The sequence below is a fragment of the Coregonus lavaretus genome, assembly GCF_964263955.1.
Source record: "Coregonus lavaretus genome assembly, contig: HAP1_SCAFFOLD_688, whole genome shotgun sequence".
NCBI classification, from domain to species: Eukaryota; Metazoa; Chordata; class Actinopteri; order Salmoniformes; family Salmonidae; genus Coregonus; species Coregonus lavaretus.
This window is the reverse complement of record NW_028160319.1, coordinates 98936-111896: the sequence shown is the minus strand read 5'-3', so window position 1 is coordinate 111896 and position 12961 is coordinate 98936. Positions and strand designations below refer to the sequence as shown.

Sequence of the window (12961 nt, the reverse complement as noted above, 5' to 3'; positions counted from 1 at the left end):
TCAGGACGATCAGAACTACCCTACCTAAATGTTCCCTATGTATTCAGTTCTCTGGTTCTTACACCAAGGCGGAATCCACTGTCCTATATATTCTGCCTGTTCAGACCTTCAATACGGTAATTAGAACGGTAGCCACAGAAGTTATTCTGCCCATTCAATCCCCTAATACCGTATTAAAGTGGTAGCCACAGAAATATCTATTCTGCCTGTTCAGTCCTCCAATACTGCATTAAAGTGGTAGCAACATAATAGCTTATATACAAATACAATGCCTACCCGTACAGTCCACCATTGATACACTTCCTCTAATACAATAGCGCAGTAGCCATAGGACGTAACTTATATACAGCAATCAATAAACAATAACATTACATGCATGCTTATTTCTCATTCCAACAAAAACTCTGTACTTTTCCTAAATGTAGCCGTTAATACTGGAGAGACCCGTGGTACCTGACATTCCAGAATCAGCCGAGCGGACCACACATTTTCTATGCTAAAAGTAAGAATGCGGCTTACCTCTGTTGACAGCGGCCACTGTGTTTTGTGTGTGATTCGCTCAGCTTCCTCCAGATGGCGCAGCACCCCATGGTCTCTTTTTCAGTCCCTTCGTGATCGCCAATTATGTTGTAGAAAATTGTCTTCGTCTTCAGTCAAACACAAAGTGCTTTCAGAGTTTTTGTAGAATTAAGATAGACTTTATTACAATCAATATAGCCGAGATGCTCTGCAGAACACCTCGCTATATTGATTGTAATAAAGTCTATCTTAATTCTACAAAAACTCAAAGTACTTTGTGTTTGACTGAAGACAAGGACAATTTTCTACAACACTATACTGTTTTTTATAAGGATAACATGGGTTCATGGTAGGCCCATCACAACATTTAATTTTAAAGAGAAAGCAGGTGTCATGATCCCACGGGAAATAGGTCTATGGGAGTTATTTTATGCTCCGGGGTTGAGAATATATGTATATCTAGAGACCAAAAAGCTGAACAGATAAGCATATTTTTGATTTGGAGGGAAATAGCATTGAAAGAAATTGATTGGGTGCCGCTAGTATAAATATCTATGCAACTTCTATCCAAAGCCACATACAGTCGTGTGTATACATTTTCATACGGCTGGACCCAGGAATCGAACCCATTATCCTGACATTGTAAGGGCCATGCTCTACCAACTGACAGACCCAGGGTCAGGATAAAGTGACTAAGGGGGCAGTTGAATTCACTGAGGGGGCTACATTATGGGGGGGTTTTGCATTGGTATTATATTGAATTACACTTATATAATTACACTATACCATAATAAACATAAAGCTTTTGAACTCTGTAGCCCCTCTGCTGCGCTGTATCAGCACAATGGACAGCAATGCCATTTAGATGGGCAATTACCCTATTACAAACAGCCTATGTAAATGCAGCCGTACACACAGCTGTCTTACCAAAATAATGCAAACTAAATGCTGAAAGTAGTAGCCTAGTTATTCATGCAGTCAAACAAAAATACTGAATATCGGTTTGGCTTAGAATACTTACACAACTGCGAATACGAACGAATGAATGTGAACAGAACAAAACAGCGGTACCAAGTAGTAGGCCTAGTAAACAAAATGTCATACCACCCTGCATCTCACTGCTGGCTTGCCTCTGAAGCTAAGCAAAGTTGGTCCTGGTTGGTTCCTGGATGGGATACCAGATTCTGCTGGAAGTGATGTATGAAGGCCAGTAGGAGGAACTCTTTCCTCTGTTCTAAAAAAATATATCCTAATGCCCCAGGGCGGTGAATTGGGACATCTGTGTAGGGTGCCATCTTTCGGATGGGACGTTAAACGGGTGTCCTGACTCTCTGTGGTCACTAAAGATCCCATGGCATTTATCGTAAGAGTAGAGGTGTTAACCCCGGTGTCCTGGCTAAATTCCCAATCTGGCCCTCATACCATTATGGCCACCTAATCTTCTCCAGCTTCCAATTGGCTCATTCCTCTCCCCTGTAACTATTCCCCAGGTTGCTGTAAATGATAATAAGTTCTCAGTCAACTTACCTGGTAAAATAAGGGATAAATAAAATGCATGACACAATCTATATTGAGGCTAGTTACTTTAACAGTAAACAAAAGGCGAATGGAGATCCAAATAACCAAAACATTGCCTGAAGCCTAATACAGTGAGATGCAGCCATGCACAGCTGTCTTGCCAAACAAATAGGCTCATAGGCCCGCTTCAAACATGGAAAATCATGCCGCTCACTCATGAGTTCAGCAACAGGTTGTGATATGGCCAGTGCTTAATTTGAGCCGGATCCGGCGCCTCTCCATTTTGGACTGTTTTGTTCCGGAACCTATTTGGCCGGATCCAGTACCTCTCCTGGCATTAACAACATTTTAAATGTAAAAATTCTAATAAAAGCGATCAAAGTTCATTTGAGTTGCCTCTTAGTTAATTATCCTGCCCCCACAAAAAGCATAATGTAAAAAAAATAGATTTTCAGCCCGGGCCTAATATTCTAAGAGTTGATTTGGGTTGGCCCGGGTTTATGGTTTGCACAACATTGTAACCCTATGTTTGAAACCAATGCATGGCCTTGGCTGTGTGAGATGCGCGCCAGTATGTCTCACATAACTAGAATGAGATTCACTTTCTAATCTGATAGACATGAGCCTGAAACTCTCCAGCGTTGCACTACATCATTTATTTCCTTATAGAATCATAGCCACACGAATGGTTAAATACATTTTCCAAAGTTATAGAATTACTGCTGTCTGTTCAGAAATAAATGAAATTTTAGCCTAATAACAAGGAATTGCCTACAGTCGGGAGCGTGCGGTAAATCTGAAAAAACAGCATGCAGACAAAACAGGCCTTTCACAATATTTCAAATACAATCGAGGGAAAACACAGGTTGGAAAGCAAATCGCGCCTGCTGAAAAGAGAAGACTCTATGCTGTAGGCTACCAAAATATTTGATCAAATTCCAAATATTGTTTTACAAGAGAGAGAGAGAGATAGGCTTTTTGCACGAGCGCATCGGCCATCACTAGCGAGTGAGCTGTGCATCATTGGGTGAGTCATTGAAACTGGAAATAATTTTTAGGACTATAATTTCTCCTCATATTGTAGCATACAATATGTGTCTCCACACACCTAGGCTATTGATGGATTCAAGACAAAGTCATTTTTATTGATCTCAGATTCTCAGTTTGTCAGTGTCAAAGTAGCCTCCAGTCTCCAGTCATGTAAAATGATGTAGAATTGCATGAAATACGTTTATAAATGGCCAACATTTTCCCGGACCCTAGGCTACTAAAAATGTTCCCCATGTGTGCAACTTCTATAAGTGCCTCTACTCTACTGCTCTATGCCACTAAGCGCAAATGCTGTATTATAAAGGTTATTTTTTATGCGTTCCGGTACCTCAGAACTCCCCAGGTCACCCCACTCTCGCACTCACTTTTTGTTCCGGCACCTCCCATTTGACAAATTAAGCACTGGATATGGCACAATACACTTCTGTGAATCAAATTCGACCCACGTAATCAATCAAACAATGCCAGCCTACCATAAACATGTTTCCAATATGGACAGTTAATTGAAATGCATTCCAGGTGACTACCTCATGAAGTTGGTTGAGAGAATGCCAAGAGTGTGCAAAGCTGTCATCAAGGCAAAGGGTGGCTATTTGAAGAATGTCAAATATAAAATATATTTTGATATGTTTAACACTTTTTTGGTTACTACATGATTCCATATGTGTTATTTCATAGTTCTGATGTCTTCACTATTATTCAACAATGTAAAAAACAGTAAAAATAAATAAAAACCCTTGAATGAGTAGGTGTGTCCAAACGTTTGACTGGTAGTGTAATATCTATCAAAGGGATGTAACCCAAACAAAGACTGAGGTATAACCTCTACACAATACACAGGACGAGACCCGTAAACAACAAGAGCACAATACACGGTACTCACAAGACCAACAGACAAGGACAATGTGGAACAGAGGTGACATATATACACATGCTAATCAGAGGGAATGGGAACCAGGTGTGCGTAATGAGACAAGACAGTCCGGGGTTGGTGGTAATGATCTAGTTCAGTGACACCTAGAAAGCCGGTGACGTAGACCTCCGTAGCTGGTGAAGGGGATGAGCAGCAGTACCGGGGGGATCCGTGACAATAACTCCACCTTGCCTCCTTAGGTAAAGTTACATCCAGATAGCTTGCACCTGACTACAAATAATTTCAGATCTTCACAACTGCATAAAGTTTAGGTGATAGTTTGGGATTAGCACTTTGACCTCACATCTTGTACAGTTTGGCAAGAATTCTCTGGTGGTCTGTGTGCCCCTTAACAACAAAGATATATTTTAACAGAAACGTAAATTAACGATTAGTCTTAATAGACTTTACACAAAGCACAATATGAACTTTAGCTCAAATACAACCTCATTCAAAACAAGCTAAACATGGGTTTTCAAAACACACATTGCACATATTGTTATAAAATATATGCCAAATTGTCCCTTAAACCTGACTCCATATGCACTAGTGAAGCCCATCTGGACATATTATTTTGACAGGTATAAGCATTCTTGGTATAACTCCACCTTGCCTCCTTAGGTAAAGTTACTTCCAGATAGCTTGCACCTGACAAATAATCTCAGATATCCACTAGTGCATATGGAGTAAATTTTCAAACAAAGCTGTTTTTTTATCAGGAATTGACAATGTCTCTTATGACTTCACCTGACAAAGAGCATCATGTAAACTGTAGCTCCTATACCCTATACCACCTAGCAACTAGCTTTTCAGCTTACTGAGTAGGGTTTAGACCACCGTTTGTGAGTGGCCCTTTGAGTGTTCTCATAGATATATTTAGATTTCTCTAAAAATAAAGTAACTTCATCTTTAGAGCTTGGACCTGTGGGGAGGTCCTGAGATCATTGAGGTCCTGAGATCATCAAGTTCCAAGAATACTTTTTGGAACACCTCAAAGGTATATTTCAGTTCTTTGGGGTACCTTAGATTTAAGCCATAGACCCATAAGCAACGTACATGACTATGTAACACTGGGAATACCAGCCAGGACCTCTGCTCCTTCGATGCAGATCCCATGCTCTATATTCTGGTGCAGATCCTTCACAGTGAATACCTTCATCACATGCTGAACGAGGTCCTCTCGGGTCATGGTGTCGTTAGCATCCTGAGTGAAAAAATTGAGAAATAACAGACTAGGCTACTAGATTAAATGTGCAACTTGAGAGGAGAGAGAGGGAAAGAAAGGAAGATACCTAATTTAGAGATAAATAAGGATACAAAAATAAAAACATTTACCTTGTATTCTGTGGTAAGGTCTTCAACCCTCTCGCCGAGGTATATGATCAGGCCACGGATCACACTGTTTCTTCTTTCCTGGATTATGTTGCACTGTAATATGATGTTATACAAATAATTGCATTTAGAGAGAGAGAGAAAAAGAGAGAGAGAGAGAGAGAGAGATGAGAGAGAGAGAGAGAGAGAGAGAGAGAGAGAGAGAGAGAGGAGGAGAAGGGGGAGGAAACATCTTCTAAACAGATAAGGACAAAAGATGATCTGAGAGTCAGAATGCAATTGGGAAACCCCTCCCAAAGCATGTGCAGAGTGAGAATGTTCAGACTAATCTTTAATGCATATTTAATTGTAGATTAGAATATTAGGTCAAGACAACACAACATATTTAAATCAATATACATTTTTTACCTACATTGACTGTTTTCATTCAGCTGTACCTGAGCGGGCTCAAACAGGGCTGGCCATCTTTCTTTGAAGTCCTTCACAGGAAGGGCCTGAACGACATCTTGTCTTCGATATGAGCAGGTCTTTGCCATTTTGGCACTCACAATGTTGTGGTTGTCACGTATTTGTACTTCTCCCAGTAGCTCCACTCACTCCCTCTCCAGGGTCTCATCTGTTTCTCCATCAGGGTGGGGTGGGAGGTAATTTACCTCCACCTTCATAGTTTTTTAAAAGTTATTGGCAATGTGCCTGTCCTCTGGTGATTTTCTCTTGACAGAGTTCACTCCCAGTTCTGGGCAACCAAATCCTCTCAGTTCCGATCTGTAATTGCCCACCTTGTACTTCAGGCTGGTTTGCCATCCGTACAGGCCTGAGAAGCACCCAGGCTCTTTAAGGCATGGGTACTTTTTTACCAAAGCTTCTGCAACTTGCCAAATATGTAGACTTGACGGATAGGCTGTAAACTGGAAGATCCTTTCAGACAGTTTCCCCAGGATGTCTGATTTCACAGACAGATTGTTGAGTGGTGTTCCAGCCTTCACGTGTGCTTCATTAGCTGCCCCAAGAATGAGCTCTGTATCATAAACAAAGCGAGGAACTTCAAACTCAGATAGCCACGGACTGGAGCGGACAATATCTACTTTCTGGAGAGGACAATATCACAGTGTCACGTGATCCAAGGGAGCCCCTCTCATCCGATGTCTCTGTGGAGCTGTTATTGAGTTCTTGTACATTTAAAGTAATAAGAGCTGGGGGGTCAAGGTCAACCACTTTGATGGTGTCTTTATCCTTTAGGTCTTCAGTATCAAGCAAAGAAATGAACTGATCTCCAAATTCATTGTCCATGTACTGTAGAACATATTATTTTTGCACAAATATGCCAAGCTCAGCCAAAGTAGCAGGGATTCCAGAAGGCAATGTTAGCTCACGGATATCAGGGCCCTCCAACAGGACCTGTAGCCTGGTAGACGTTTCTGTTCTGTTGTAGTGAAAGTGATCCTGTCAAGAAAAAATGCATAAAAGTTATCAAATGAGTATGTTGTCAAACATGGGTATCCCATTAAATCGTTATCAAGTGCTGCTTATTAGATCTCATAATAATAAACGTGCAAAACCAAGCATTTCTATTCTATACCCAATACTAAATTCGGCATGAGTTCTACGAGCAATGCATTGTTTTAAACACATGTACCCATGTATAAATACACCACATTTAAAACGTGTATAAAACTAATATTGCAGGTAAATATGGTGCTTCAGGGTTACCATGCGCTTTTGGCCAACAGCGTGTGCTGTTAGTGGGTAGATGTCTGCTAATTCCTTTTGCTCAATGACCTTAAGCTTCTGTGTGGATTCCAGCTCAAACCCCCTAAGGTGCTCATTATACCAAGCATTCTGACACTTTACAATAAAAGCAAGTTCACCATGAACAACGATGATTAGAAGTATTTCAACAAAGTCTGGTAGACCTCCAGTCAACTTTAACATGTTGTGAATATGTGAACAACAAGAAGGTTTCTGCAAGGACAGGTGTAGCTAGATAGCTAGGTGTACAGTGGAGAAAAAAAGTATTTAGTCAGCCACCAATTGTGCAAGTTCTCCCACTTAAAAAGATGAGATAGGCCTGTAATTTTCATCATAGGTACACGTCAACTATGACAGACAAATTGAGAATTTTTTTCTCCAGAAAATCACATTGTAGGATTTTTTATGAATTGATTTGCAAATTATGGTGGAAAATAAGAATTTGGTCACCTACAAACAAGCAAGATTTCTGGCTCTCACAGACCTGTAACTTCTTCTTTAAGAGGCTCCTCTGTCCTCCACTCGTTACCTGTATTAATGGCACCTGTTTGAACTTGTTATCAGTATAAAATACACCTGTCCACAACCTCAAACAGTCACACTCCAAACTCCACTATGGCCAAGACCAAAGAGTTGTCAAAGGACACCAGAAACAAAATTGTAGACTTGCACTAGGCTGGGAAGACTGAATCTGCAATAGGTAAGCAGCTTGGTTTGAAGAAATCACAAGAACGGTGAGCAAAAATCCCAGAACCACACGGGGGGACCTAGTGAATGACCTGCAGAGAGCTGGGACCAAAGTAACAAAGCCTACCATCAGTAACACACTACGCCGCCAGGGACTCAAATCCTGCTCTAGAGGGGATCTGCATGGAGGAATGGGCCAAAATAGCAGCAACAGTGTGTGAAAACCTTGTGAAGACTTACAGAAAACCTTTGACCTCTGTCATTGCCAACAAAGGGTATATAACAAAGTATTGAGAAACTTTTGTTATTGACCAAATACTTATTTTCCACCATATTTTGCAAATAAATTCATTAAAAATCCTACAATGTGATTTTCTGGATTTTTTTCTTCTCATTTTGTCTGTCATAGTTGACGTGTACCTATGATGAAAATTACAGGCCTCTCTCATCTTTTTAAGTGGGAGAACTTGCACAATTGTTGGCTGACTAAATACTTTTTTCCCCCACTGTAGTTAGCTAGCTAGCTACGTATTGTTCGTTCCTGTCTCTGCATGACTAGCTTGCCTAGCAGGCAAACATTACATTTCAGGGGCACCATGTGTTCAGTTCTACTGTAATGTTTGCTGACGATGCATTTTTTGGTAAGCTAGGTAACTAATATGTTACATAGCTATTTCGGTTAATATAAAACATACACAAAAATGACAAATGTTAGAAACAGCGCTGAGCGGTAAATGCACTGCTAACTTACTAGCTAGTAGAATGCCCTCCACTAGCTAACTGTACAGACATCACGGCCGTTAACTAGCTAGATTATCAACGTGCAAAAATATATCGTACTCTGGCAATATAGCTAGCTAAAGGCTTTTCATGCTTGAAGAATGTTATTTAACATTTTCCACAAAATACTTTCGACATTTCATCGAAAAGAGAGAGATCCAAACTACATTCCAAGTTATAATTTGGTCCTTACATGCCGCATGGCCATTCCAGAGAAGAAAGATCAAGACAATATCTGTTGAACTGTTGCAAGCACAATTTGCATTCAGAACTAGATCTAGTTATTCTAGCACGTCAGTCCAAAATAATAATGATAATTTGAATATCATATTTTTAAGTTGTTGGTTGTTACTTAGAAATATTCATTCAAATTTAGCAGCATATTACCTTGGATTTTTATTTGCAAATGGCAGTCTTTTTCAACACATATAAATTAAGTACTATTTTCAAAAATGTAAGTAAAACCAGAAACCTATTATTTTAAGTTAAAATCATTGATTTTCTTTTGCAATATTTACTAAGCCCATTGGTCATTTTGTACAGTGTAATCAATCAATCCATTCTCCCCGAAATCTTCTTGTAAGATCCCGTTCAAATGCCAGTTGGATTTGTTGTTATTTGTTTGGGTACTTTGGCGAAGCCAACTTCTGGTATCCACATGGCAGATTAGATGGTTCGAGCTAGCTAAATAGGCTAATAACACTAACACTTTTTAAAGCTATAGCTAAGAGTGAAGCAGTTTCAAGAAAAAAAAAAAAAAAAAAAAAAAAAAGAGTGAAGCAGTTTCAACAGTAAACTTGACCCCACCATTTTAAATCAAAATCAAATATTACAGCCGGAGGCATATCACATTATTCACTTAGCCTATAACAGAGATGATGAGAGTTTTCCCCACTTTTTACGGAAACCCAAAGGAGTCATATCTAACCACCCAAAGGCTTTCCATAGCACCGCTGCTGCAACCACCATGCTCTACCAACTGACAGACCCGGCGTCAGAATAAAGTGACTAAGGGGGCAGTTGAATTCACTGAGGAGGTTACATGATAAACATAACGGATTTGAAATCTGGTCTCAGAGCATTTTGTATTATTCGGTACATAAATCCGAGACACTCCATTTAGTATGACATGTTACGTTTTGTAATTTGAGAATTTCCATCATCCATTTTCGTATGATATGTTGCGAATTACAATTTGTATGACATGTTGCGAATTTGCAAAAAGTACAATATGTTACGAATTTGCAAAACGTACAATAAGTGTTTGCCTTAACGCTACAATATGTAACAGATTTTTTTGCCGCCAACCAGTCACTCAATCATTTTAACTTTTTTGCTATTTTTATATAGGGACATAAAACTAAAACTGAGGAGGCTAAAGTTTGAATCTTTTGCCCCCTCGTGGCGCAAGCCCACCAACTGAGATACAGAGGACCATGGGATAATTTTACGGGCTCATTACATTTTTGACTACTCTTCTTGACCAAAAAAAGTGTTGAACTAAAATGAAAATCAAAGGGAAATGCAATAGGAGTGGCACATAATGCTATTAACTGTGTCAGTACTGTGTCAATTAAGAAACACCCCACAAACATCACCCCATTGGCCCCATGTGGGTATTCGGTGGGCAAGGTTGGCATGGGCTAGCCCACACCAGCCCAACACAGGCTATCCTACACCAGACCAGCACAGGCTAGCCCACACCAGCCCGAGATGGGCCAGCCCACACCAAGCCCAAAACAGGCTAGCCCACACCAAGCCCACACCAGCCCGATATGGGCTAGCCCACATCAGTCCAACACGGGCCATCCCACACCAAGCCCAACACGGGCCAACCCACAACAAGCCCAACAGGGGCTAGCCCACACCAAGCCCAGCACAGGCTAGCCCACACCAAGCTCAGAACAGGCTAGCCCACACCGGGCCCAGCTAGATGCGGGGGCTCATAACATTTTTTGGGGGCATGGTTTGTACACAGTTATTTTTGTGCAACTGTCGTTCCACTTTAAGTGTTCTGTTGTGATGGCCAACAAACAAACAAAAAACGTAAATAAGTGCTTGTGAGAAACTGAACACGTATATGTATGGTAGTAACAACCTGGTTGTCTACATGGGGCCAATATTCTTTGCCCATATAAGGCCCACATCATGCCAATATGAGCATATTGCTGGGAAAAGATTTCAGGCAAATTGAAGGCTGCCTTTACATATGGGCTGCCCACACTAGGCAACACTGGGCAAATGCCTTGGTGGCCAATGTAGAGCCAATGAACAAAGGCGCATTGGCCCAAATGTTGGCAGCCTAAATAGGGACAATACTTTAGCCCGCATTGCGCCCACATCGTGCCAATGTCACTGACCTACTACCCCTGCTGATGACACATGGTAAGACAGACGCCATGACTGAAAAGGAGGGAGCCTAATCCTCAGTGACTCAATGCAAGCCTTGCTGGAGAAAGGGAGGCCCTTGTCCTGAAGTGATAAGACTAGACCCCTCGTTCAGATTGTTTGATCCTAGTTGCGCAATCATTCCTATTTTAATAACCATCATTTACCATATTTTTCCTTCTCCCTACTAAAATAGATGGAATGTTCTGATGGACTACTGTTACACCACTGCCTCTGGGAATCCAAACGATGAACTTCGCTATGACCTCTTCTTTAGGTAATTCTTATGCATGTTTCTCTGAAGCAATTTCTTTGAGAACAGTGCGGTAGTGTGATTTTTCTATCTGTTTTGTTGTTTTGCCTTTGTTTCTGAACCAGCTGTGACAAAGACCCACAGACAACAGTGTTCGAGAATGGGAAGAGTCAAATGGGCCGTTTTGCCTTTGAAGTGTTCCGCTTTGTCAAGCACAAGAACCAGAAAATGTCTACCGTCTTCCTGCACTGCGTTACCAAGCTGTGTCGAGCCGATGACTGCCCCATGCTCATGCCGGTGAGGTTCTGAGGGTGACCTCTGGTAATATTAGTCCAAAAAGCATTCACACCAAGATGAGAAACAAAGCAACGACTTGGTACCGTTAGTAACATGTTGGCAATTTGAACTCAAAGCAAAACTATTTGGATTAAAGCCACATATCCCTGTCTTGTCTCCACAGATCTGTGGTAGTAGAAAGAAGCGGGATGTCTCAGAGAGGACGGAATCAAACTCTGCATCAGGAAACGCTATCATTACTGCTGGGCCAATAATCACAAGGAGCGGTATGGCTCGCCACTGTCCACCTCCTCCCTCCCCCTCAATCATCCACCCCTGGCACATGCCCTATACTAAAGAGTTGAATGAACAGGAGAGAGTGCAGACCTACCCAATGCAAGATCCAATTCAAATTTACTCTTTGATGTACCGTACCTGTCAAAAGTTTGGACACACCTACTCTTTCAAGGGTTTTTCTTTATTTGTACTATTTTTTACATCATAGAATAATAGTGAAGACATCAAAACTATGAAATAACACATATGAAAAAAAGTGTTAAACAAATCAAAATACATGTTACATTTGAGATTCTTCAAATAGCCACCCTTTGCCTTGATGACAGCTTTACACACTCTTGGCATTCTCTCAACCAGCTTCACCTGGAATACTTTTCCAACAGTCTTGAAGGAGTTCCCACATATGCAGAGCACTTGTTGGCTGCTTTTCCTTCACTCTGCCATCCAACTCATCCCAAACAACTCAATTGGGTTGAGGTCGGAGGATTGTGGAGGCCAGGTCATCTGATGCAGCACTCCATCACTCTCATTCTTAGTCAAAGCCTGGAGGTGTGTTGGGTCCTGTTGAAAAATGAATGATAGTCCCATTAAGCTCAAACCAGATGGGATGCCGTATCGCTGCAGAATGCTGTGGTAGTCATGCTGGTTAAGTAAATAAATCACAGACAGTGTCACCAGCAAAGCACCCCCTCACCATAACACCTCCCCCTCCATGCTTTACGGTGGGAAATACAAATGCGGAGATCGTCCGTTCCCCCAAACCGCAACTCACAAAGACACGGCAGTTGGAACCAAAAATCTCAAATTTGGACTCCAGACCAAAGGACACATTTCCACCGGTCTAATGTCCATTGATCATGTTTCTTGGCCCAAGCAGGTCTCTTATTATTATTGGTGTCCTTTAATAATGGTTTCTTTGCAGCAATTCGACCATGAAGGCTTGATTCAGACAGTCCCCTCTGACCAGTTGATTTTGAGATGTGTCTGTTACTTGAACTCTGAGAAGCATTTATTTGGGCTGCAATTTCTGAGGCTGATAACTCTAATGAACGTATCCTCTTGCAGCAGAGTTAACTCTGGGTCATCGATTCCTGTGGCGGTCCTCATGAGAGCCAGTTTCATCATAGCGCTTGTTGGTTTTTGCGACTGCACTTGAAGAAACTTTTAAAGTTCTTGAAATGTTCCGTATTGACTGACCT

At 41.2% G+C, this 12961-nt stretch overlaps 1 protein-coding gene across 1 annotated transcript in view; it reads left to right on the top strand.

The window, feature by feature from the left end:
- Window positions 1-12961, top strand: part of LOC311121927 (zona pellucida-like domain-containing protein 1) — a gene marked incomplete at its 3' end in the record, with an annotated part of 91625 nt that overhangs the window by 59346 nt on the left and 19318 nt on the right. The window contains exons 6-8 of the mRNA XM_084196358.1: window positions 11133-11213; window positions 11315-11486; window positions 11650-11752. Of these exons, the coding sequence (XP_084052484.1) occupies window positions 11133-11213; window positions 11315-11486; window positions 11650-11752 (356 nt within the window). The remainder of the gene's footprint in view (window positions 1-11132; window positions 11214-11314; window positions 11487-11649; window positions 11753-12961) is intronic.